This window comes from Labeo rohita, unplaced genomic scaffold (assembly GCF_022985175.1).
Source record: "Labeo rohita strain BAU-BD-2019 unplaced genomic scaffold, IGBB_LRoh.1.0 scaffold_30, whole genome shotgun sequence".
NCBI classification, from domain to species: Eukaryota; Metazoa; Chordata; class Actinopteri; order Cypriniformes; family Cyprinidae; genus Labeo; species Labeo rohita.
In genome coordinates this window covers 2,833,610-2,857,679 of record NW_026129217.1, presented here as the reverse complement: position 1 = coordinate 2,857,679, position 24,070 = coordinate 2,833,610, and the positions used below count along the sequence as shown (strand labels likewise).

The following is a 24,070-nucleotide window of genomic DNA, read 5'->3' as shown; positions in this document are numbered from 1 at the left end:
TAGGTAATGTTGAACTATTCATTTACAAAACATAACTATGTGTTCAGAAATGATTAAGTGATATGTTCATATTTTTATCTATGTTTTGTAGATTAAGTTATAAATCATTTACAAGTGATTGGATAATGATTAAAGGGGTCATCGGATGCCCATTTTCCACAAGTTGATATGATTTTTTTAGGGTCTTAATGAAAAGTGTATAACATGCTTTGGTTAAAATTTCTTAATGGTAGTGTAAATAACACCTTTTTTACCTTACCAAAATCAGCTCTGCAAAAATCATCCTGTTCTGGTCGAGGTTGCTTTAAATGTTAATGAGCTCTGCTTGCCGGCCCCCTCTTCTCTTTGTGAAGTGAAGAGGGGGCGGTTTATAGAGCCTGTTTACTTTAGCCGCATTTAGCAACGTTTAGCCACTAAACTTGCTAACTAGCAGGTAGGAATGTAGGAAAGACGATCACAAAGGTTGATTAAAAAAACCCTTATACTCCCTTCTGCTGTGAGTGAAGCTGGATCATGAATGATTTGACTCCTTTAACTAATCATTTACAAAACATTGCATTGCTATGGACTGCTTTTGGGCCAGGTTTGGCAAAGATCATCATTCCACATGTGCCAGAAGTGGGCCAGATCTGGGCTTACACTATGTTGCTATCTGGGTTGTCACTTAACATACTGATCTAATATAAACATGAGATTTCTTTCCCAGCTGTTTAACTTCACAGACATACCTGACTGTTTATGTAAATTGTGTCTTAGACAGCCTTGTGTGTATTTGACAGTATGCACGATTTGTAGATTATATTTAATAGATTAGACTTTGAATAAACATTTGCAGATAGTGAAGGTAATGTTTCAGTACATGTTTGGCCTACATATTCATTGCATTTACAGTCTGACCAGCATGCATCTCCATTAGTGTGTGTGTGTGTGTGTGTATGTTGTGCAGATGCATGTATTATATTCTGCTTCAGTGTCTCATATGAGAAATGTATTTTTTATGTAAATAATAAAACCAGGGTTATAATTTAATAGATGAGTTTGCATCTCAGGCTAATATATTTTCTGTAATGACATGAATGAATGAATACTGACAGGGCTTTTCTGCAGCTGATCACAGCTGGTATCAGTCTTCCTCTTCCCTCAGCTGATGTGTTGAATTTCATAAGATCAAGCTCATCCAGCACCTCCTCTGATATCTGAAGCATGTAGGCGATTGTTGAGCAGTGAGACAGAGAGAGTTTCTCATTTGAGTGTTTGTCTGATTTCACAAAATCTTGAATCTCTCTGGACAGAGTCTGATCTTTCACTTCCAGCAGACAGAGGAACAGATTAATGGAGCTATCAGCTGAGAGTTTCATGGTATAGTCACCTCTCTTAATCTTGTCTTTAATATACAGTGTGATTGTCTTGATGCTCCTTGAGCTGTTCTCTATGTGTGTCAGTAGATCCTGTAAGAGTCTCTGATTGGACTCCAATGAGATGCCCAACAGGAACCGGAGGAACAGATCCAGCTGCCCATTTTCACTCTGGAGTGCTTTATCTACTGCTGATTTTAGCAGCTCATACAGGGAGTTTTCCTCAGATCTATACCTGTAACTCTCATGTTTATCACCCAGAAACAACTCCACTGGCTCCATGTTCTTTATTAAATAGCAGTAAAACTCATAGAAAGCAGCAAGAAACTCCTGAAAGGTCAGATGAATGAAGCTGTAGACTTTCCTCTGATGAATCACAGATTCCTCTTGAAAGATCTCAGTGCAAATCCCAGAGTACACTGAGGCATCAGTGACATCTATGCCACTCTCAATCAGGTCCTCCTCATAGAACATCACATTGCCCTCCATCAGCTGTTTGAAAGCCACTTCAGCAAGTTTCACAATCACTTCTTTGTTTAACTGCAGGAGTTTCTTTGGATCTCTCTCTTCATACTTCTGATTCCTTATGTTGATCTGAATCAGCAGAAAGTGGATGTACATTTCAGTCAGAGTTTGAGGGATTTCTGCTCTCAGATCATCCTTCAGGAGCTTCTGAAGCACAGTGGATGAGATCCAGCAGAAGACAGGGATGTGGCACATGATGTGAAGGCTTCTTGCTCTTCTGATGTGTGAGATGATTCTGCTGGCTTGATGCTGGTCACTGATTCTCTTTCTGAAATATTCCTCCTTCTGAGTCTCATTGAATCCCTGAATTTCTGTCACACGGTTGATGTATTCAGAGGGGATCTGATTGGCTGCTGCTGGTCTGGAGGTGATCCAGATGAGAGCAGAGGGAAGCAGCTCTCCTTTCATGAGGTTTGACATCAACACACCCACTGATGAAGTCTCAGTCACATCACAAACTTTCTGATCATCTGAAAACATCAGTGTGATTCTGCTTTCATCCAGACCATCAAAGATGAACACAACTTTACACTCCTCATAAATCTTTGAGTCCAGATCCTGAAGTTCAGGATGAAAGTCCACCAGAAGTCTATGAAGACTGTACCGATGATCTCGAATCAAGTTCAGCTCTCGAAATGGAAGCACAAACATGAAATCTACATCCTGATTGGCTTTTCCCTCGACCCAGTCCAGTATGAACTTCTGCACTGAAACAGTTTTTCCAATTCCAGCAATGCCTTTAGTAAGAACAGTCTTGATTTGGTCTTTCTTCTCACATCCTGGTTCAGGTGAAGCTTTAAAGATGTCATTGCAGTTGATTGGAGTGTCTTGTGAATGTTTTGTTCTGGCTGTTTTCTCCATCTGTAAAACCTCATGTTCTTTATTTATTCCTTTCTCTCCCTCTATGATGTAAAGCTGTGTGTATAGCCTGTTCAGGAGGGTTTGAGACTTGTGTAGGTTGATTCCCTCAAATAATCTCTCATACTTGTTCTTCATGCTGGTTTTGTGCTGGTCTTTAACTCTCTGTAGTTGATCATCTGGTTGGTGGGAATCCTGCTGCAGGTCTTCAATCTGATCACATCTATCCACCCAGCAGAAACAAGAACACCACAATCAATGAATGAGTTGAAACTAAAAGATTTTCTATTTTTACTTTATAATATCTGATAATAATCAGCACAAGCTTAGTTCTTCACATGACATTTAATAAAAATTCTCTCCATGTTTGTTCATCTGTCAAACATTGCATTTATAAATGAGGCTCCACAAATGAGCCCCAGATCTCAAATCTCTCCTCAATGAACAATAAGTCACAACTTCATCACTAATGTTTAAATGCTCTCTCTTGTCTCCAGTATTAGTTATTGTTTAACCTGGGGTTAAAGGTCACTGATCCAGTGCTGAAGTTAGGTGGTTCTGGCATGGATCTGTCACTCCTCATAGACACACTGCTGGCCTCTGGTGATGCTGCTCTCTTGTTCTCAGTGTCACTAGAGAAACACATTGACATTCAAATTATTTCTCTGTCTCACCAATGTTTATACTCTTATGAACCTGTCTCTTTTCCAGCACTTGGCTATCTTCTCACCTAGGGTTAAAGTCCACTGATCCAGTGCTGAAGTTAGGGGGTTCTGGCATGGATCTGTCACTCCTCATAGACACACTGCTGGCCTCTGGTGATGCTGCTCTCTTGTTCTCAGTGTCACTAGAGAAACACATTAGCATTCAAATTACTTCTCTGTCTCACTGATGTTTATATTCTTATGAAGCTGTCTCGTCTCCAGCACTTGGCTATCTCACCTGGGGTTAAAGTCCACTGATCCAGTGCTGAAGTTAAGGGGTTCTGGCATGGATCTGTCACTTCTCATAGACACACTGCTGGGCTCTGGAGATGCTACTCTCTTGTTTTGATAGTGAACGTCCTCCTTTCTCCCTTCATAGAGATTCATTTTAGAGCCAGTGATCTTCTGTCTCCTCAAATATGTTCAGTTCTGCTGATGACACACAACTCATCTGCCATCTTTAGATAAACTGAAAAATAATACATTTCCTTCAGGGATGGGCGATATGGGATTAAACATTTATCATGACAATTTCTGGTTTTATTGAGATGATAATATTATCGCATCCTGTTTCTTTAGAGAAAAATATTATCTTTCCTATTTTTACCCAAAATAGGGTAGTATTACTCAGTACACAGGCAATGTAATGACTGCTTAATTCACTGGAATGTAAATTAAATTGTTTGTACTTTTTTGTACTGGAAGCTTCTAACACCAAGACAAATTCCTTGCGTTCCTGTGTTCTTCAAGCAATCTTGGGTATTTTTATAAAGATAATATTTTTATAATACAATACTAATCAACATAACTTTTATAATATAATAAAATGGTATGCTTTCTGCCTCATTCTGTAATATGAAACCACGTCTGATCACAAAAGGTTATTTCAAACACTTGACTATGTTATGAAGTTAATTTGAAGAAAAAGTATGTCAATAAATGATAACTTTGTTGGACAACAGGTTCGTAAAAAGGCTCATACACATGCAAAACTGTATCACACACGTGCTACTGTACATTTATTCAAGGCTCAAACCATTTTTTTGTCGCACTGTAACAGTCCTGACCAAACAAGTTCCAGACTGTACAGGCAGCTCCTCGTTTAGCGATATACTACTCCTCAATTTCATGTCTGCCTTCAGCCATGTCACCATGTCAACAACTAGACTTTATCGTTATTATCGCAGGAAGACTAATTCTTATTGTGGGGAAAATTTTTACCGCTATATCACAAACGATAAGATATCGCTCATTTCTAATTTCCTTCACTGTAAAGAAAACATACAGAAGTACAGCAGTATACTTTTGCCCGTTTGGTGATCAAATAAAGTATTTGTAGACCACCACTTGAATTGAACGCAACCAGTGTGTGACTAACATATTTAGATATTTGTATTAGATAATCACACGTGTTCCAGAATAGAAGCAGTTAAACTGTGAAAGTACACAATATCCATATGTATGTAATTTCAATACTGTGGCCTTTGTGTAGATATCTAGATGGCCATATTTAGCTTTGCTGTTAATGTAATGTAACGAATTACACTACCTCTCAACAAATAGAAAAAGAAAAATAGAAATCTTATCCAATAATAGAAGTCTTTACTATCATTTTCAGTTTAACACATACTTGTTGGATAAAAAAAACCACCCACACACACACCCACACACACACACAAAAACCAATAACAAAAAAATAACTTTTTTTTTTTTATCGACGAAAGAATCCTGAAAAAGTATCACAGGTTCCAAAAAAAATAAAAATATAACAAATTAAGCAGCACAACTGTTTCTATTCTAAAATTGATAATAAATCAACATATTACAATAATTTCTAAAGGATCATGTAACACTGGAGTAATGAAAAGGCTAGAGTAATGATGCTGAAAATTCAGAAATAAATTACATTTTAAAGTACAGTGGGTACGGAAAGTATTCAGACCCCCTTAAATTTTTTTACTCTTTGTTATATTGCAGCCATTTGCTAAAATCATTTAAGTTCATTTTTTTTCCTCATTAATATACACACAGCACCCCATATTGACAGAAAAACACAGAATTGTTGACATTTTTGCAGATTTATTAAAAAAGAAAAACTGAAATATCACATGGTCCTAAGTATTCAGACCCTTTGCTGTGACACTCATATATTTAACTCAGGTGCTGTCCATTTCTTCTGATCATCCTTGAGATGGTTCTACACCTTCATTTGAGTCCAGCTGTGTTTGATTATACCGATTGGACTTGATTAGGAAAGCCACACACCTCTCTATAAAAGACCTTACAGCTCACAGTGCATGTTAGAGCAAATGAGAATCATGAGGTCAAAGGAACTGCCTGAAGAGCTCAGGGACAGAATTGTGGCAAGGCACAGATCTGGCCAAGGTTACAAAAAATTTCTGCTGCATTTAAGGTTCCTAAGAGCACAGTGGCCTCCATAATCCTTAAATGGAAGATGTTTGGGATGACCAGAACCCTTCCTAGAGCTGGCCGTCCGGGCAAACTGAGCTATCGAGGGAGAAGAGCCTTGGTGAGAGAGGTAAAGAAGAACCCAAAGATCATTGTGGCTGAGCTCCAGAGATGCAGTCGGGAGATGGGAGAAAGTTGTAGAAAATCAACCATCACTGCAGCCCTCCACCAGTCGGGGCTTTATGGCAGAGTGACCTGACAGAAGCCTCTCCTCAGTGCAAGACACATGAAAGCCTGCATGGAGTTTGCTAAAAAACACCTGAAGGACTCCAAGATGGTGAGAAATAAGATTCTCTGGTCTGATGAGACCAAGATAGAACTTTTTGGCCTTAATTCTAACTGGTGTGTGTGGAGAAAACCAGGCACTGCTCATCACCTGTCCAATACAGTCCCAACAGTGAAGCATGGTGGTGGCAGCATCATGCTGTGGGGGTGTTTTTCAGCTGCAGGGACAGGACGACTGGTTGCAATGGATGGAAAGATGAATGCGGCCAAGTACAGGGATATCCTGGACGAAAACCTTCTCCAGAGTGCTCAGGATCTCAGACTGGGCCGAAGGTTTACCTTCCAACAAGACAATGACCCCTAAGCACACCGTTAAAATAACAAAGGAGTGGCTTCACAATAACTCTATGACTGTTCTTGAATGGCCCAGCCAGAGCCCTGACTTAACCCTCTGGGGTCTGAGGTGATTTTGGGGCCCTTTAGATGTTTTGACATGCCCTGACATTTGTGCTTATTTCAGCTACTTATAACATACTACCGGCCAACATATAACTTTTTTGTATTCAGCACAAACGATGCTACAATAATATGTGAGCAGGATGGATGTACATGTTTGCATTTTTTATAAAAGATTATGCGTGGTTAGTAAGTTTTGGGAAAATAAATGTAGCTGAAATAAGGCCATAAAACTCATACTGAATAGTCCTGAGCAAGGCTTTTGAGTAATCACTCTTGTAGGCTAGAATATTTACTTCAAAATGATGTGAAAATGATCGTGCTTACTCTTTCACAGAAAACAATATATTGATGTAAATTTTCTAAGACATGTTTTGTGATAGTAAGCCGTATGCGAGGGAGGGATAACGGCCATGAATATGTAGTGATTCACACCTGAGAGACAAAAGGCCGTCCCCTAATGGCCCATCACTGTGACTGTCACTATGAGGCAGGTAACAAAGAATGAGAGGAGAGTAAGATAATGGGGGGTTTTGGTCATTTGTATTTTATTTACAACACAATATAATCAAAACATACATAATGAAGGTCAAAGATTATTACTGTACTCACTGACCTAACCACAGAAATGTGAACAGACCTTCTCTCATTCCTGTTCAGCAAGTCAAACTAGTAAACCATACCTGATATTTAGGTGTTTGCTGCTTCTTTCCATGGATTCAAGATTAAAAAAAAATAAATAAATAAACAGTCACAGAGCTTATTTTACCATAGAAAATCAGTGAAAAATAACGTCTGATGTTGGTACAGCGCACTCAGAAGGAAACTGTTTGAAGGGACTCCAGTAAAAATCAGCAAGATTCATCTGTGGTGCAGGTATCAAATCACTAAAAAACAAAAACAAAAAACATCTCTGAGCATGTTAATATCAGAAGAATCTGTATATAACGATCTTGTAGTCACAGATTCACTCATACTTTGTACTATGTAAAAAGAACGTTATATCTGAGAAACAAATTATCGTTTAGCACATTATAAAACTCTGGGAACAGAGTATTAATAATAAACATGATCTAGACATACTTCGACTCGTAGCTTTCGTTGTGTTACAGTGTACACTCATATTACTTTTATATCGTATTTTGTTTTATATTATATAGAACATGAAAACTTGGTCGCGTCATAAGAAATTTTGATACAATGAACTACATATCATTTTCAAAATGTAAATGTGCTAGTAAATGTGTTCAAGCGTATGTTAAAATAACACGTTTATTAAAGAAACATCACTTACTCGTCAGACTGATCTCTTCCTCTGGATCAGCCGTGCGTCGCGTTGTTCTTCATCTGAGGTGAACTCGGTGTTATTTCTCTCAGCGCGTTTTCTTTTTTCTGAAGGTAAACTCTGTTATTCCTCTCAGCGTGTCTTTTTCCAGAAACGAACAGTAGCCGAGATAAACTTGATGAAATGTCAAGCTTTGTTTACGATGATGTGGGCGCTAACACGCGGCGCCGCGCACGTGGCTATTTATCATATCAAAAGCAAAAGCAGCTCGTGGGCGTGATCACATTAAAAATAATTAGCTCTGAGGGAAAAACGAGGCATCACGTTGATTTCATATGGATAGAGATAGAGTAGAGATATCAAGCTTTCTATAGATATATCTCTCCTGTCTGTGTGCCGACTATTCACTGAGTTTAGGTTCATTTTATTGACGCATTTCTAAAAGCCGTTCGCGGAGACAGTGAAGACTGAGAAAGCACCCTGTTTATTTTCTTTAACTTAAAGAAGCACACAGTTCAGTTTTTATTGTGAGTGTGCACAAATAAAAGTATACACTTAATGGTTTCTAATGATGTATAACACTTATTTGTGTGACCAAAATCGACAGAGTATTTTTAGTGTCTTTCGCACTGATCTTAAAAAACGTGAGCTGATCACGCCGGTGTGATCGTCGACCCCAGGGAGTTAAACCCAGTTGAGCATCTCTGGAGAGACCTAAAAACGGCTGTCCACCAACGTTTACCATCCAACCTGACAGAACTGGAGAGGATCTGCAAGGAGGAATGGCAGAGGATCCCCAAATCCAGGTGTGAAAAACTTGTTGCATCCTTCCCAAAAAGACTCATGGCTGTATTAGATCAAAAGGGTGCTTCTACTAAATACTGAGCAAAGGGTCTGAATACTTAGGACCATGTGTTATTTCAGTTTTTCCCTTTTTAATAAATCTGCAAAAATGTCAACAATTCTGTGTTTTTCTGTCAATATGGGGTGCTGTGTGTACATTAATGAGGAAAAAAATGAACTTAAATGATTTTAGCAAATGGCTACAATATAACGAGTGAAAAATTTAAGGGGGTCTGAATACTTTCAGTACCCACTGTATATTAACCTCCTGTGGTCGGCTCCTGTGCTTTTTTCAGTATCTTAAAAACATATTCATGGATGAAGTCTGGTTACACTGTAATCAGCACAAACTGGGCCACAATAATATGTAAGCAACATGAATGTACATGTTTGTGCTTTTGAGAAAACAACATTTATGCGTGGTTAGTGAAAATATAATTTTTTTAAGTCACTGAAATAAGACCAAGAAACACATTCAGAACATTCATGCACAAGACTTTTGAGAACTGGATGTGGTAGGCTAGAGTTTTTTCTACAAAATGATGTGAAAATCATTGTTCAGTCGTTCACAAAAAACAATATACTTATTTAAATTTTCTAAGACATGTTTGGTGATCGAAAGGCAATATGCGAGGGAGTGACAATGGCCATTGAATATTTAGTGATTCACACCTGAGAGACAAAAGGCCCTCCTCTAATGGCCCATCAGTGAGACTGTGACTGTCAGGTAAGAAACAATGTGAGAAGATTCAGAAATTGGGGTTTTAGATTATCTGTATTTTATTTACAACACAGTATAATATAAACATACATTATGAAGGTCAAAGACACATTATTAAGCACACTGACCTAACCACAGAGATGTGAACAGATGGTGTGTAATTCCTGAAAACTGTTTTCTGAATTCTGTTCAACAAGTAACACAAGTAAATCATACCTGATATTTAAGTGCTTGCAAAACTCATCATCAGTAGTCAAGGAACTTGTTTTACCAATAGAAAATGAGTGCAGTTGAAGATCTGATGTTGGTACAGTGCTGTCAGAGGAAAAGTTTGCAGGATTCATCTGTTGTGCAGGTATCAGATCACAAACAACTAAAGCAAAACAAAAAATCATATGTGAGCATGTTAATATCAGGAGCAATTTAAAGCATCCTTGCTAAATAAAAGCATTAGTTCTATAATTTCTATCCCAAAAAATATTCATATAGGTATCTAGTCACTAACATAAATAAATGAATAAATCAATGTGCATGTTGATAGGCCTGGAGCAATATTGTTACATTAGCAATCACTAATATTGCCCATGTGATTTTTATAGCTATCATATGCACACATGCTTTGTATTTATTATTATACAGTATAAAAACAACATCTGAGAAACTAAATTATTATTAAGCACATTATGTACACGTTTGAGCAGATATTTTCAGACAGAGTATTCAACAGTAAAGACTGGTCTAAGCATTCTTATACATTACTTTTATATCGTCTAAACATTAGCCCTACTTTAATGTCAATTTGTTTATGAAACATAAAACATTTCTGACGCCTTACAGATACATTGAAAAGTTGCCTATTATATTTCAAAATGTTGCACTCGATTTCACATATTTTAGTCAGGAAATATAGTTTTGGAAAATGACCAACTAGTAAATGCGTTCAAGTTTTTGTCTCAACAACACATAATGCCAATAAGAAACATTACTTACACTGTATAAGATCCTCTCGTCAGCTGCTGTAGTCGCGCTCGTGTTCTGTTTGTGAGATAAACAAGCTCAGTCTGTTCCTCTCAGCGCGTCCTCATCTGGAGTAAATACAAGGCTTTTTCCTCTCAGCGCTTCCTTCCAAAAACGAAAGTATCCGACACAAACACGTTGCTGCTTTGTTTACGAGTTGATGTGGGCGGTCATTTTGCGCGTCTTTGACGTGGATGTTTGTAATAACAATAGCGCCAAACAGCGTGTGGGTGTGAACTAATTAACGGTAATGAGGTCAGATGGGAAAAACAGGACATGTTATTGGTTTCATACGGATTACTTACACACAGAATATGTGTTTTCGATTAAACTTACTTCATTTAAAAGTAGACATTCCAAGCTTTCTATAGACATATCTCTGGTGTTTGTGTGTCATGTATTCACTGAGTTTTAGTTCATTTTAGTGACGCATTTCAACTGGATATTCACAGAGACTGAGAAGACTGAAAGGACACCCTGTATATTTTCTTTATTTACAAAAACCACGAACATTTGTTGATATGTTGAGCGTACACAAATAAAAGTAAACTTTCTACAGATTCAGGTGATGTATTACTTTTATGTGTCCAATTAAAATTGAGGGAGCAATTCAAGTTCTTTTTGCTGACATCTGGAAAATATGCGAGTGCTCCCGCCTGCGGGTTAGCGGACCCCAGGACGTTAATGAGAAAATTCACAAGATCCACCAGCACCTAAGCTCTTATTTTTTGCCTTTCTCTCCCTCCGATTATTCCACACACTGTCAGTTATTCTCTAGTTTCCAACTTCCTGATGCCTCAGTAATCTCAGACCTCATTCATAAATCCAAGCCCTCTACACGTCAGCTTGACCCTCAACCTACAGCCCTGGATAAATCCTGCCTCCCTTTTCTGCTCCTTCTCATAACTGCCATCATTCACTCTTCTCCTACCACCTGAATTGTACCTTCACTCTTTAAAACTACTGCTGTTACCCCCATACTAAAAAAAATCTAGTTTAGATCCCAACAGCTATAATAGTCTTTGCCCTATTTCTAACTTCCCCTTTATTTCTCAAATACCTGAAAAAAAGTTGCTGCTCAACTACATTCCCATTTAACACAGAATAATCTCCACAAACAATTCCAGTCTGGCCACCTGCTGCCATCAGAGCAAGTGTAACGATAGTTGCTCCATTCACGCACTTCTTGGATGGTCTCATTTCCCAACAATTTGTGCTTTTAATTCGAAATGTAAAAATGGACAGTAACTACAAAGATGTCTTGGATTTGTATCATCAAAGCTTTCTGACGTTCATGTGAGTGTTCTCATTAAGAAAATATTTTTTCTGATTATTCTGACACCCCATGAATGCAGTATTTAAATTTAACTAGTGATCATCCATGTTGATGAATCAATGATTCTTACATCCGTAGCAATCGACAGTTCAGGCATTTAAGTGGCACCGAAATGAGGCACCGAAATTCATGTTCTGATTCAGCCAGGTACATACCGATCATACGGGTACCGGTGCCGTATTGGCACCGGGTTTCGGTACCCACCCCTAGTTACTACTGGTGTTCCCCAGGGTTCTGTCCTGCGGCCCCTTCTTTTCATCATCTACCTCTTCCCCCTTGGTTATATTTTAAAATATTACATCCATTTTCACTGCTTTGCCAATAACACCCAGCTCTATCTTTCTAGCAAACCTCCTCCTCTTCACTTCCATCCTCCTCCCTCACCAGCTGCCTAAATGAATAAAGTCTTGGTTTACCTTTAACTTTCTTAAGTTGAAAACTTAAGTTGGCAATAAATCTTTACTATCCAAAGTCTACAGCTTTACCCTCACAATTGATGGTTCCTCAGTTTCTCCCCTCAGGTTAAGAGTCTGGCTGTCATCCTTGATAGCTTATTATCATTTCAATCTCACATCAATAATATTACCTGATCTGGTTATTTTCATCTGCGCAATATTAATCGTCTTTGTCCCTCCCTCTCCACTCACTCCGCTTCATTCTTGTTCACAGCTTGGTTTCCTCCCTTATCGACTACTGTAATTCTATCCTCTTTGGTCTCCTTGAGGAATCCTTTTATTTAATATATAATGCAGTATATGTAAGGTAAAAATGTGCATATTAGTTTTGATTAAAAGACATAAATAAAACTAAATGTAATATATAGTATAACCACTAGATGACTGTCTAGGCCTAGACAAATAATGACACTTGAAATTGGGAATTGTATTTGGCAGTATATTTAGACATTATCAGATTACTTTTGATCAGTTTATTTCAGAGTTTTTTCAATGTTTAATCTTCTACCTCAACTAACCAGTGTAGTCTGCAACTGAGCAGCTGATCTCATTCTACCTGTGTGTGTATGTGTGTGTGTGTGTGTGTGTGAGAGAGAGAGAGAAACAGAGTCTCTCTATCGTCTGATTTGGTTTGAATGCAGATTTTCGGATAAAGACTTTGAATTAATGCCAACTAGGAGAACCATGCAATGCACACCAGGCTTTGACAACATAATGCAATGATACTGAAGATGCTAAATTGCAAACAGATTTTAGATATCATAAATGCTGTTGTCATGGTAATTTATTAGTTACAATAAAAAAGATAACAATTTTCTTATATCTTTAAAGTGCATTATCCAAACTCTTCAAAACATTTTAAAATACATTTAAAAATACTAAGGTACATACACTGTTAAAAACTGCTGTAAAAAGGCCAAATTTTGACAGTAACATGTTTTCTATTAAAACAGTGCATTCTGGGTAAGGTTTGTCATTTTCTAGAATGTAGACTGCTGCAATATATAGTGAATTAACAGCTTTCAAAGTCGACATTCAGACGCATGTTTCAAATCACACCCTACACCCTCATTCGCCATTCCCTACATGAGTTTACTAATATAGTTGATACAATATATTGGTCTATTAAAACACACTACTCCTGACATCTTGAAGATCTTATGACAGAATACACTGCTCCTGATATCTAAAAGACATTACAGAACATCTGAACATGCTATACATACAGTGTAAATGCAAGGAGTAATGGTGTAAAATAAAGTGAGTTTGCTCTTTTTTTCAGAGTAAAACATCTCATACCTGTCAACACCCTACCTTGGTTCCCACTACTGAACTTTTCTCTTTATGCCATAATCACAACTTCTCTAGTTTTGACTTTATTGTCCCCACAGTGGTCGATGAGATAATCAGGCTGTCTAATTCCTCTACTAGTCTTCTTGATCCTGCACCAACCTCTTTACTAAAGAATTGCCTGCCCGCTTTGTCACTACCCATCACTCACTTCATTAAAACGTCAATATCAACTGGAACTCTACACGCTAATCTTAAGATTGCTGCTGTCACCCCAGTTCTTAAAAAGCATGGTCTTGATCCTTCTTCTCTAAGTAGCTATAGGCCTATTTCAAACTTATCTTTTCTTTCTAAGATATTAGAAAAAGTTGTTGCCTCCCAGTTACAGACCTACTTAAAAACACACAAACTTTATGAGCCTTTCCAGTCTGGCTTTCATCCATTACACAGTACTGAAACTGCCTTGGTTAAGGTCCTTAACGATCTTCTCCTAGCTTCTGATTCTTGTGCTTTCTGCACTCTCCTTCTATTAGACCTCAGCTCAGCTCACTGTTTGTCATGAGATAACTTCTCTCATGGCTATCAGCTATTGGAATTACTGACACTACCCTTGAATGGTTCTCCTCCTATTTGACTGGGAGGCAATTTGTTATATACCACAAACACAAATAATCTGTTCTGGTTGTACCTCAAGGTTCTGTTCTGGGCCGTCTTGTTTTCACTATTTATATGCAACCAATTGGACAAATAATCAAACGTCCTGGGTTTAACTTCCACTGTTGTGTTACCTGGGAAGCTGTCCTGTTCTTTACTCCCACTCTCAATCCTCAGTGCACTCACCGGTTACCTTGCTAGTTTCTATTCTGAGTGCTGCTGAGTCTTCCTTTGAGCCTAACGAACTGACTTTGCTTTTCTATACATCTTGTTCTAATAGTTTAGATTATATTGCACCTTTTAAGTTGAAATTGCCCAAACAGAAATCCTATTATTGGCTGGACAATAACGCTCGCTCTCTTAGGCAGTCTTGTCATAAAGCTGAAAGGAAATGGAAACATAGTTCCTTAACAGTGTCAATTTCATGTGTAACCCTCAGCTGAACTTTGTGAAAAAATATTTATGTTTTTTTTTCTCATAAAGTGTTAGCTATTCACTCCTCTTTTACTTTGCAGCTATCAGATCTGTCACTGTTTTCTCTGGCTAGTCCAGCTTCATTTTCTTGTTTTCAAAATGTTTCATTAAAGGAGCTCTGTAAATTGTTCAATAAGATGAAGACAACTGCCTTTTTTCTTGATGTCATTCCTGCATAGATTATTAAGGGTTCTTTTTCTGAAATTGGTACTGCCATTCAGTCATTGATTAATTCATCCCTAGCTCCTGGGGTAGGCCCAAAATGTTTCAAACATGCTGTTGTTCAGCCTATGCTTAAGAAACAGGGTTTGGATGAAGTTTGCCTTAATAATTATCTGCCTGTCTTAGCTTTATTTTTTATCAAAACTTTTCATGACTTAGAAAAGGTCATTCATGCTTTTATTACTTCCCGCCTTAATTATTGTATGCTTAAAGATGGTACAAAATGCTGCTGCAAGGCTGCTGACCACCAATTTTGGCCTCTCTTCATTGGCTCCCTGTCCATTTTAAAATTGAATTTAAAATGTTGTTGTTTGTTTGTTTTTAAAGCTCTTAATGGTCTCTGTCTTATTTCACAGATCTTCTTATTCCTCTTTCATCTTCCAGATCTTTAAGATCATCTGACAGTTTTTTTTTTTTTTTTTAGTTATCCCTCATTCACGTTTAAAAACAAAGGGTGATAGGGCTTTTTCAGTTGCTGTCCCCGTCTTTGGAATCAACTGCCACTGGACGTCAGCCTTCTATTATAACTTTTAAAACAATGTTGAAAAAATAATGAAAATATATTATTAGTGGTTGTATTTATGATTTTTCAGCCATTTTAATGTATATCATCCTAAAATGGCTTTAATTACTCATTGCTTTAGTCAGTCTGTTGCTCCTTTGTATGCTTAACTCCTCATTCTGCCTTTTTGTGCTTGGCCCCACAATTGTGGCTTGCAGCTATATTTTATTTTATGTTTGATTGTTTTATTATTCTGTGGTGTGTCTTGCTTGTTTTATGTTTTAACCCTGATTCTGTTTAGCACTTTGGACAGCTTTGCTGAGATAAATGTGCTATATAAATAAACCTTATTAGGTTATTCTGAGGTTATTTCTGGCTCTAAAGCTGTTGTATCAAAGCTTTCTGGTCAACTGGTGGATCTGGATGGTGATCTGATTATGCCCTCCACAACAGTTCATAATGTTGGTGTTCTCATTGACTCCACTCTCTCTAAAGTAGTTAAGACAGCTTTTTTCTACCTACGTAATATCTCTCGTATTCGATCCCCTCTCAGTAAACAGGATGTGGAAACTGATATTCATGCCTTTGTCACATCTCAACTAGATTACTGTAATTACTGTATCAAAAGACTACAATATATTCAAAATTCTGCAGCTCACTTGATTACCCACACAAGAAAGAATGATCACATTACCCCAATCCTCTATTACCTTCACTGGCTTCTAGTTTCCTTGCGCAGTAACTTAATATTAATTCTCACCTATAAAGCTCTCCGTAACCCTGGTCCTACATATTTATCTAACTTACTTCTCCCCTATGTTCCTGCCCACTCTTTACGATCTTCTAGTGAAGGATTGTTAGTCACCCCTAAGTTGGTGACTCTGGGAGCTAAGGCTTTTAGTGTTGTGGCTCGCAGATTGTGGAATGCTCTTCCCCTGAACATCCGTCAAGCATCCTCCCTTCTCTCCTTCAAGTATTATTCTTCAGTTCTCAGTCTGTAAATAGTACCCTGTCATGGACATTTATCTTCATTCTCTCTGTACCACTTAATCTAACTTTGTAAGTAGTCTCTGTGTGTTACTTTCAGCTTATGGTTTGTGTTCTGTTCTCTGGTATTGATATTTGTTTCTGTTTCTTAAACTTGACTTGTAACGCGACCTTGGCTATGGAAAAGCCCTATATAAATTAAAATAACAATTATTATTATTCTTATGGTGATGATGACGATAGTTAAAACATGAGGTAAATATGAATGTGCCATAATATAAATAGTTTTTTTTAAATAATTTTTTTTATAATTGCTGGTTCACTTAAAATATCAAAATATGCTCCCCATACACTTGTAATACACTTATGCCTGTTTTCAGTGAAACAAGAAACAAATTACGATGTCATATTGTGAGATTAACACCATTTTAGGATACACACGCATTTAGACACATAGCATGAATTGACTTTCTTCAAGACCGTTTTGCGCTACGGTAGCATTTTTGACAAGGCAACACAAATCAAAATAAACTTAAATTGAATTGAAATCTTTAGAACACCGGAATTGGTCAGCAAGTAAACAGGCATCCGGCCCGAGTGAGTCTCCGTCAGGTCAGAATCTAACCGGACCTGGCCCGAGTTTATTTTGCTATTTGGTCACAGAGATGGCAAAAGTACACACATCCTTCACTCAAGTAGAAGTACAAATACTCATGCTTAAAATACTATGGTAAAAGTAGAAGTACTGACTACACTTTTTTACTTAAGTTAAAGTAAAGATGTGTGGACTCAGACATGTACTTGCAACTGGACCTCACATCATATTGACACATTGATACAAAACTAGATGAGTAAAGTTTGAGAACAAACTTTAACTTTAAGCCTAGCCTAAAAGTTTAAAGCAGTTGTAAAAGTATGAAAGATAATGTTGCTGCCATGATTTAGGACATCGCTTACATAATTTAACATGTTGTTAGCATGTTTTAGCATGATTAGCATTTTACTAGCATGTTGTTAGCATGATTCACAAGTTACTAACATGGTTCTAACATGAATAACAATCTAATAGCATATTGTTAGCAAGATTAGCAAGTTACTAATGTTTTCTAGTATGAATAACATGTTACTAGCATGTTGCTAGCACGTTTCTAACATGACCAGCATGTTAATAACATTTAGTTTGCATGATTAGCAAGTTACTAACATGTTGCCAGCATGATTAACAAGTTACTAGTATGTTGTTAGCATGACTAGCAAGTTACTAGCATGGTAACATTATAACTATGTTATTAGCATGTTTCTAGCATGATTAGCAAGTTACTAACATGCTTTTAGCATGATAAGCATGTTACTAGTGTAGTGCACATTCCAGGGCCCAGTTTATGGCAAGGGGGCCCCTCCCTGACCACCACAGTGGACAGCGGTTTGCTACATTTTGATTGAATCTTGGTGAGCTAACATAAGCAAACTGTCCAACGCCATCAGATAAAGATGCCAGGACAACAGATAAAGATGCCTTCACCCACCTTGAGACTGATTCCTAAGGGTCTGGCCTGTGACTGACCATAAAAATTCCTTAGGACCTCCAGATGCAGCAACATTGGGTGAAACAAAGAGAGATCATGGAGATCTATCCAAATCCATTCATAACTATGTTTTCAAACTTTAAAACTGATGCACACTACAACACACACATCTTATACTTATTCAGAGAAATAAGTATTCCTTGTGACAGCAATGTGTAGTGCAACATCTTACACAAACTCAGCTGTTAATGGACAAATGAATGCATGCATGACAGTTCAATCCTTTCCCATCATGTTTGGACTTAAAGCGTTCATAACATTGCCAAATGCATTCTGGTTATGGTTTGAGAAGTGAGAAATGCACCGGTAAAACTTTAGTGACACTTTTCTAACACTGTGTTTGGACTATGCGAATAAATTTCACAGGAGGAAAGAAGGGTGGGCCACCACGTGTCCCCCCACTCTGATGGAACCAGCCAATCACAGCACGGAAATGGAGATGCGTCAAATTGCGATCTCCTCCTCATTGGAAAGGGATAAAGGTACCCTTCCAAAAGACACTCCTTGTTCTGAGTCTGCGGCCTGTCAAGGAAACACACATTCTGAGTCTGCCACCCGTTAGGAAAGGATTGTAACAGAACAACAATTTTCTGAGTCTTCAGCCTGTTACAGGGAAGGCAGCAACAGAAACACCCATTCTGAGTCTGAGCCCTGCGAGGGTGAGACAATAGCAGAAACACCAGTTCTGAATCTGCGACCCACAAGGGTGAGACAACAACAAATACCAAGTCAGAGTCTCCAGCTTTTGAGGCAGCAACAGACATGTTCTCACATGCTGAGCCTCCAGCCTGTGAGGAAAGAGATAATCTATATTCAGAGTCTTCGTCCAGTGAGACAACAGCAGATGCAGCATCCTGAGTCTCCATCCTAGGGAGACAAAGCGGATTGACCAAGTTCTGAGTCTCTAGCCCAGAGAGGCAGAAGACACACAGACATTTGCAACAAGGTTAAGCTCCAACAAGCAAACCTTCACTTCAGGTACTTTTGCTTGCGTGTTCCAAGCTAAGGACCTTCAGCACCTACTCCAGGGCCACATCTGCGTGTTCCAGATCTTAGGACCCTTGGTGCTCCAGGAGATCAGCATCCTACAGCACTTCATCTTCAAGGCTGTTCGAAACAGATTCCTGCTCCTTTCCCCACTGTACTGCCACCAGCGCAACCAGTGGAAGAAGTCGCCGCCACCGGACTGCTCACTCAACCACAGCGAACGTAAATATCACTTCCAAACCTCTTCCAGAGACCTTGGCATTGTTGTATATTATCAGTATATGATTTTCTAATTTACATTAGATATTGTATAGCTGATTGCAGTTGATAACAATTCTTACACATATTTGTCTAATGCACAGTAAGTTTATTCACCGTATTTGTTTTAGAGTATGCACTTTATTCCTCTCTCATTCATGGTGTTCATTTAGTAGTTGTTGATTGCTCTTGTCTGTCTTTTGTTAATAAAATTAATTTTATTACAACTTGTCTTCCTTGTGTTGATAATACAGTAAGAGGTTCTACAAGTTAGAGATCCCACCAATCTTTATGTGATGTACTCATAACCACACATTAATTGACACGTGATCCAAGAATCATAACATCAGCTGTGACGTGAGTACCCATCACTACCCTATTTCACCTCCCTAGGTTGGCGAAAGCGAAATTCACTACGATAACATGTTGTTAACATCATTAGGAAGTTACTAGCATTTTGTTATCATGATTAACATGTTACTAACCAGTTGCTAACATGATTAGCATGTTACTAGCATGTTGTTAGCATGATCAACATGTTACTATCATGTTTCTAGCATGATTATCAAGTTACTAGCATAAGGGCTAGCATGATTAGCATACTGCTAGCATAATTTAAGTAGATTAGAAATATTAGAAATTTTAGATGTATTGGATGACTTTGAATGACTCTAAATGGATTAGAAATAATACATAGGCTGCATCCGAAAGCTCTAAAATGCTGCCTTCTTACTTGCACTCTCTGCTACCTGTGACGTTACTTGCAATCCACACAAATGGTGTGTGTTGCCAATGAAGACAAGACGCTGTGGTGGTTAAACGATTAAAACTAATTTAGCATAACGTACTGGATCCTGCAAGCCACCTGTAGGAGATAAAGACAAGACCCGCAAATCCATGGCCACAGAACAGCAGAATATGAACGAGAGAATATGAAGTCTCTCGTTAAGCTTTTTCCTCCCGTAGGAAACCATTAACACTTTATATAGCTTAATGTATTAAGATGAAATTAAAAGTGAAATCAAATTCGATAAAGTTTATTAATATAATGTATACGTAGGCTATATAGTGTTTTCCTTCGCAAAACGTGGCATAATGTGGCATAACGGTTTAAGATGATAAAGACTAAACTCAATATGCTCCTATTCATTAATAAAACAACTACACACAAGCAGGTGAGCCCAGAATAAGGTTTAAGGTTTGCGTTAAATTTATCAGAGATAGTGAAAGAAAGAATTCAGTAAATAAAAAAGAGGTGGATTTTGCTAGGGATGTGATGGTGACAGTTGCATGTTACTTTGGATTTTAGTGGCAATTTGACGTCAAGCAGTTGTTAGTTTTTAGCTCGTTTAAGTTTTCCCTCTTTTCCTCACTGTCCTTTGCTTTTAAATAGGTCTAGCTCATAAATGCACCGTGCGCATTTTACTTTCACTTTTAAATTAGCGGCAATTTGGCGTCAGTTGCTTAAATACAATTCAAGGAACAAGTTAATACAAGTTACACTAACTTAGCCTAGAAATAATCATAGAACTTTTATTAACAAAACGAATAAGAAAGAAATTACACAAAGTTTAAATAAAGTAAAAATCAGCAAACACTGTAGAACCAAATAAATAGGAAAGAAATGTTAAAAAAACTTCCAGAATCACCACAGATAAACGGTTTTTCAAAATGAAAAGCATCGCCAAACATGAGCTTTTGCGTTTCGTTTCTAAACTAAATCTTTCACCATCCTCTTGTCTGTTTCACCTGACCACACTCTTTTTACAGCAGTCATTGTAAATTCTAAATGCATTTTAATGTAGAATATATGTTATATAAATATATGAAATATACATCATTTGGGCTAAAAAACAGTGCTGCTAGTCTGCCAGTGGGTGCCCCCCGTCATGCCACACTGTCTTCCTTAGCTCGCAAATATGTGGCCACCCCTGCAACCACCGTACCATGCGAAAGACTTTTCCCACTGGCTGGCACTGTTGTGCAGAATAAAGGGGCATCTTTAAACTCAGAAAATATGAACAAGTTAGTCTGTCTTAGCAACTGGTTAAAAGAGAAATAAGAATTTAGACTATAAGGGACAGACTTATGTTCAATAACAATAATGTCATGTCCATTGCAATTTAGTTGATAGGCTTGTGTTCAGTAATAAACAAAATTGTCATGGTCGTTGTTACCTTAGACACTGGTTTATGTTAAGTAATAATTAAAACTGTCATTTGTAACCAATTGTGACATTGTAACCAATGTCATTGGAGTGTGTTCAATAAGTTACAATTGTCATACACTGTAACCTAACTCATAGGTTTGTGTTCAGTGAGTGATAAAAATGTCATGACCATTGTAGCCTAAGTTATAGGCTTGTATTCAATAATAAATGGTAAAAAAAACTGCTGCTTGTAATGTCTGTATGGATGTTCGATTAAATGCGATTAATTAGATTAATTAATCGCCACACCATGTAATTAATTAGATCAAAAATTTTAATCGCTTGACAGCACTACACATAATGCCTTTCTTATGGCGCGTTCATATCTGCTGGTATATCGTTTGACAACAGTAAGGTTTATATTGAATTTGGTCTTTATCATCTTAGTCCACTTTGCCACATTAAGCATTTGCTGGGCAAGTATAAAAGTGAAAGTTTGCGCATTGTGTTCATGGCCATATGCTTGCCTTAAAGTACATTAAACTGTATTACAAATTTGATCGTTTAATGGCACTTAATGTATCTTAAGCCATGTCAAGTGTTAATGGTTTTCTACGGGAGGAAAACGCTTAATGAGAGACTTTGCACAGTTTACAGATGACTTGCAGGACCCTGTACGTTATGCTATTAAATTAGTTTTAATTGTTTAACGACCACAGTGTCTTGTCTCTATTGGCAACACGCACCATTTGTGTGGATTGCAAGTGATGTCGCGGGTAGCAGAGAGTGCAAGTGTCGATTGCGAGTGACATTTTTAGTTTCTTTTTTCTTGTCTTCACCACCTGGCTCAATAAAATATTGAGAGATTCAATTGTAAAAAAATAATAAATAAACAAAATAAGGTAATAATAAAATAGACTGCAAGTGACGTCACTTCCGGAAGTGAAGTTGTCTGAGAGTGCAGGTGCATGTCTGCAGTCAGACCCTTCTCACAAATTCTGAAACCATGGACAACCCTATGTTTTGTATGGCCAGCACATTTAAATCAATGTTTAAAACTTTAGAAAAAGGCTCTCTTTTTCCTTTTCAATCTCTTCATTTTCCATGATATCTCTGTGCATTTTACTTTGTGTGTCTTTTTTGCTAATTTTCTTGTACCTGTCACTTTTCCCATCAGTCATTTACTGTTATGAGCAGAACTGTCTCCAACTTGTCAGCCACCTCATTATATAACATATTTGCAGTAACAAGTTTATTACTTAAATACTACAGATTTAACAAAACTGTATATTCTAAATGGCCTAAATGTCAAAATTAGTACAATAATGATTACATCATGACAATATCTTTACAGATCCTAATACTGAACATGTTATTGCATTATCATGAGTCATCTTTTTCATGTTTTTACGGATTGATTACGATCTGTTTAAACTACAACCATAGTTTTACTACACATCTCATGGTTATACTATGGTTAGTGTAGCAAAACCATGCTTCATTTGTGGTTCCCATGGTTTAACTATAGTAACCATGAATTTTGGTTTTAATTTTCATAAGGGTTGTGTTGTTATCTCCCTAAACGTATTACAAAACGATGTTTTATAACATTTGTTTGCTAAATTACTACTGTAACTTTACAGTAGATAATAATGATGAGTATTTTGAGTGATGATAGTAATTTAGTTTCGTTTCGTTTATAGTACTACTGCTGTAGTTTTGTCTTTGTTTACCTAGTTAAGCATTAAACTGCTAGCAACTCTTAGCGGCCTGTTTACAGATCAAACTGACCTGCACGTGAAGACCTGAACAGGTAAATAGTTTTGCCTCTGATCCACCCGGGCGCTTCCACTCCATTCTCGAGTCACTCGCATTGATTGCTCTTAGGGGCCGTTCAGATGTCGGGTCTTTGGCGCGCTCAAGTTCGTTATTTCAAATGTAGACGTGCGGTGCAACGCGCTCGGTTTTTCAGGCGCGTCCACACCGCGTCGAGATTTTCAGAATGCCGCAAGCGCACCGCAGGTCACGTGACAAGATTCAACCAATTAGCTTCATCTTTTCCAGTAACAACACTGAAAGCTCAGCCAAGATTGAGAAACAGCTGATCATAGCTGTACATTTTTAAATAAATTTAGTAGCAGAGCTACAGCAAGTGATTTTTAGTGCTGGAAATCCGTTTGTCCATCCGTTTGGATGAAACTTACGCGTCTTCATTGAGAGTGCGGCTCATGGTTGCTTAGCAACGGCAGACGCCACGGGAGCGCACGCTACAGAGCGCTTGGAAACGAGGAGAAATCGGCGCACCTCGCGTTTTCCCACACGTTTTTAGGCGCGATATGTGGACGGCCTCTTATAGAAACCGTTTGGCGGAGACGCGGAGCGCGCGCGAGCAGAATCGCGTTGCCAGTCAAGACAAATCAGAGTTTTCGCATTTAGAAGTAAAGTACTGATACCAGAAAAATCTACTTAAGTACAGTAACAAAGTATTTGTACTTAGTTACATCCCATCTCTGTCTGGGCAGCTTTCTGTCATTGAGTTACAGACACACTTTATCATCTGTTTGATCACGACATAAAGAGCTATAAATAAAGTCATCAAAATGACTTCAGCGCAGCATTAAAGTCTCAGAAGCACAAAGTGACCAATGAGACAAACATACATGAAAACAACAAGAGAAAGATGAAACACTCACCTCAGATTATATTTGAGAC

At 37.8% G+C, this 24,070-nt stretch overlaps 1 protein-coding gene across 1 annotated transcript; it reads right to left on the bottom strand.

The window, feature by feature from the left end:
- Window positions 1-1,025: 1,025 nt before the first annotated feature.
- LOC127160169 (NLR family CARD domain-containing protein 3) lies at window positions 1,026-23,374 on the bottom strand. Its single transcript, XM_051102818.1, has 5 exons — window positions 23,150-23,374; window positions 3,681-3,911; window positions 3,469-3,585; window positions 3,254-3,370; window positions 1,026-2,961 (listed from the first exon to the last, which is right to left on the bottom strand). Exons 2-5 carry the CDS (start codon window positions 3,827-3,829, stop codon window positions 1,026-1,028), a joined length of 2,319 nt encoding a protein of 772 aa, XP_050958775.1. The 5' UTR covers window positions 3,830-3,911; window positions 23,150-23,374.
- Between the last annotated feature and the right edge of the window lie 696 nt (window positions 23,375-24,070).

Excerpts from the sequence above, each read along its gene's own strand:
- LOC127160169 (XM_051102818.1), bottom strand. The coding sequence starts at position 3,829 with ATGAATCTCTATGAAGGGAGAAAGGAGGACGTTCACTATCAAAACAAG. Across the intron at positions 3,586-3,680 it reads TCAGTGGACTTTAACCCCAG|TGACACTGAGAACAAGAGAG; the intron begins GTGAGATAGCCA and ends GTGTTTCTCTAG. Across the intron at positions 2,962-3,253 it reads TCAGTGACCTTTAACCCCAG|ATGTGATCAGATTGAAGACC; the intron begins GTTAAACAATAA and ends CTGGGTGGATAG.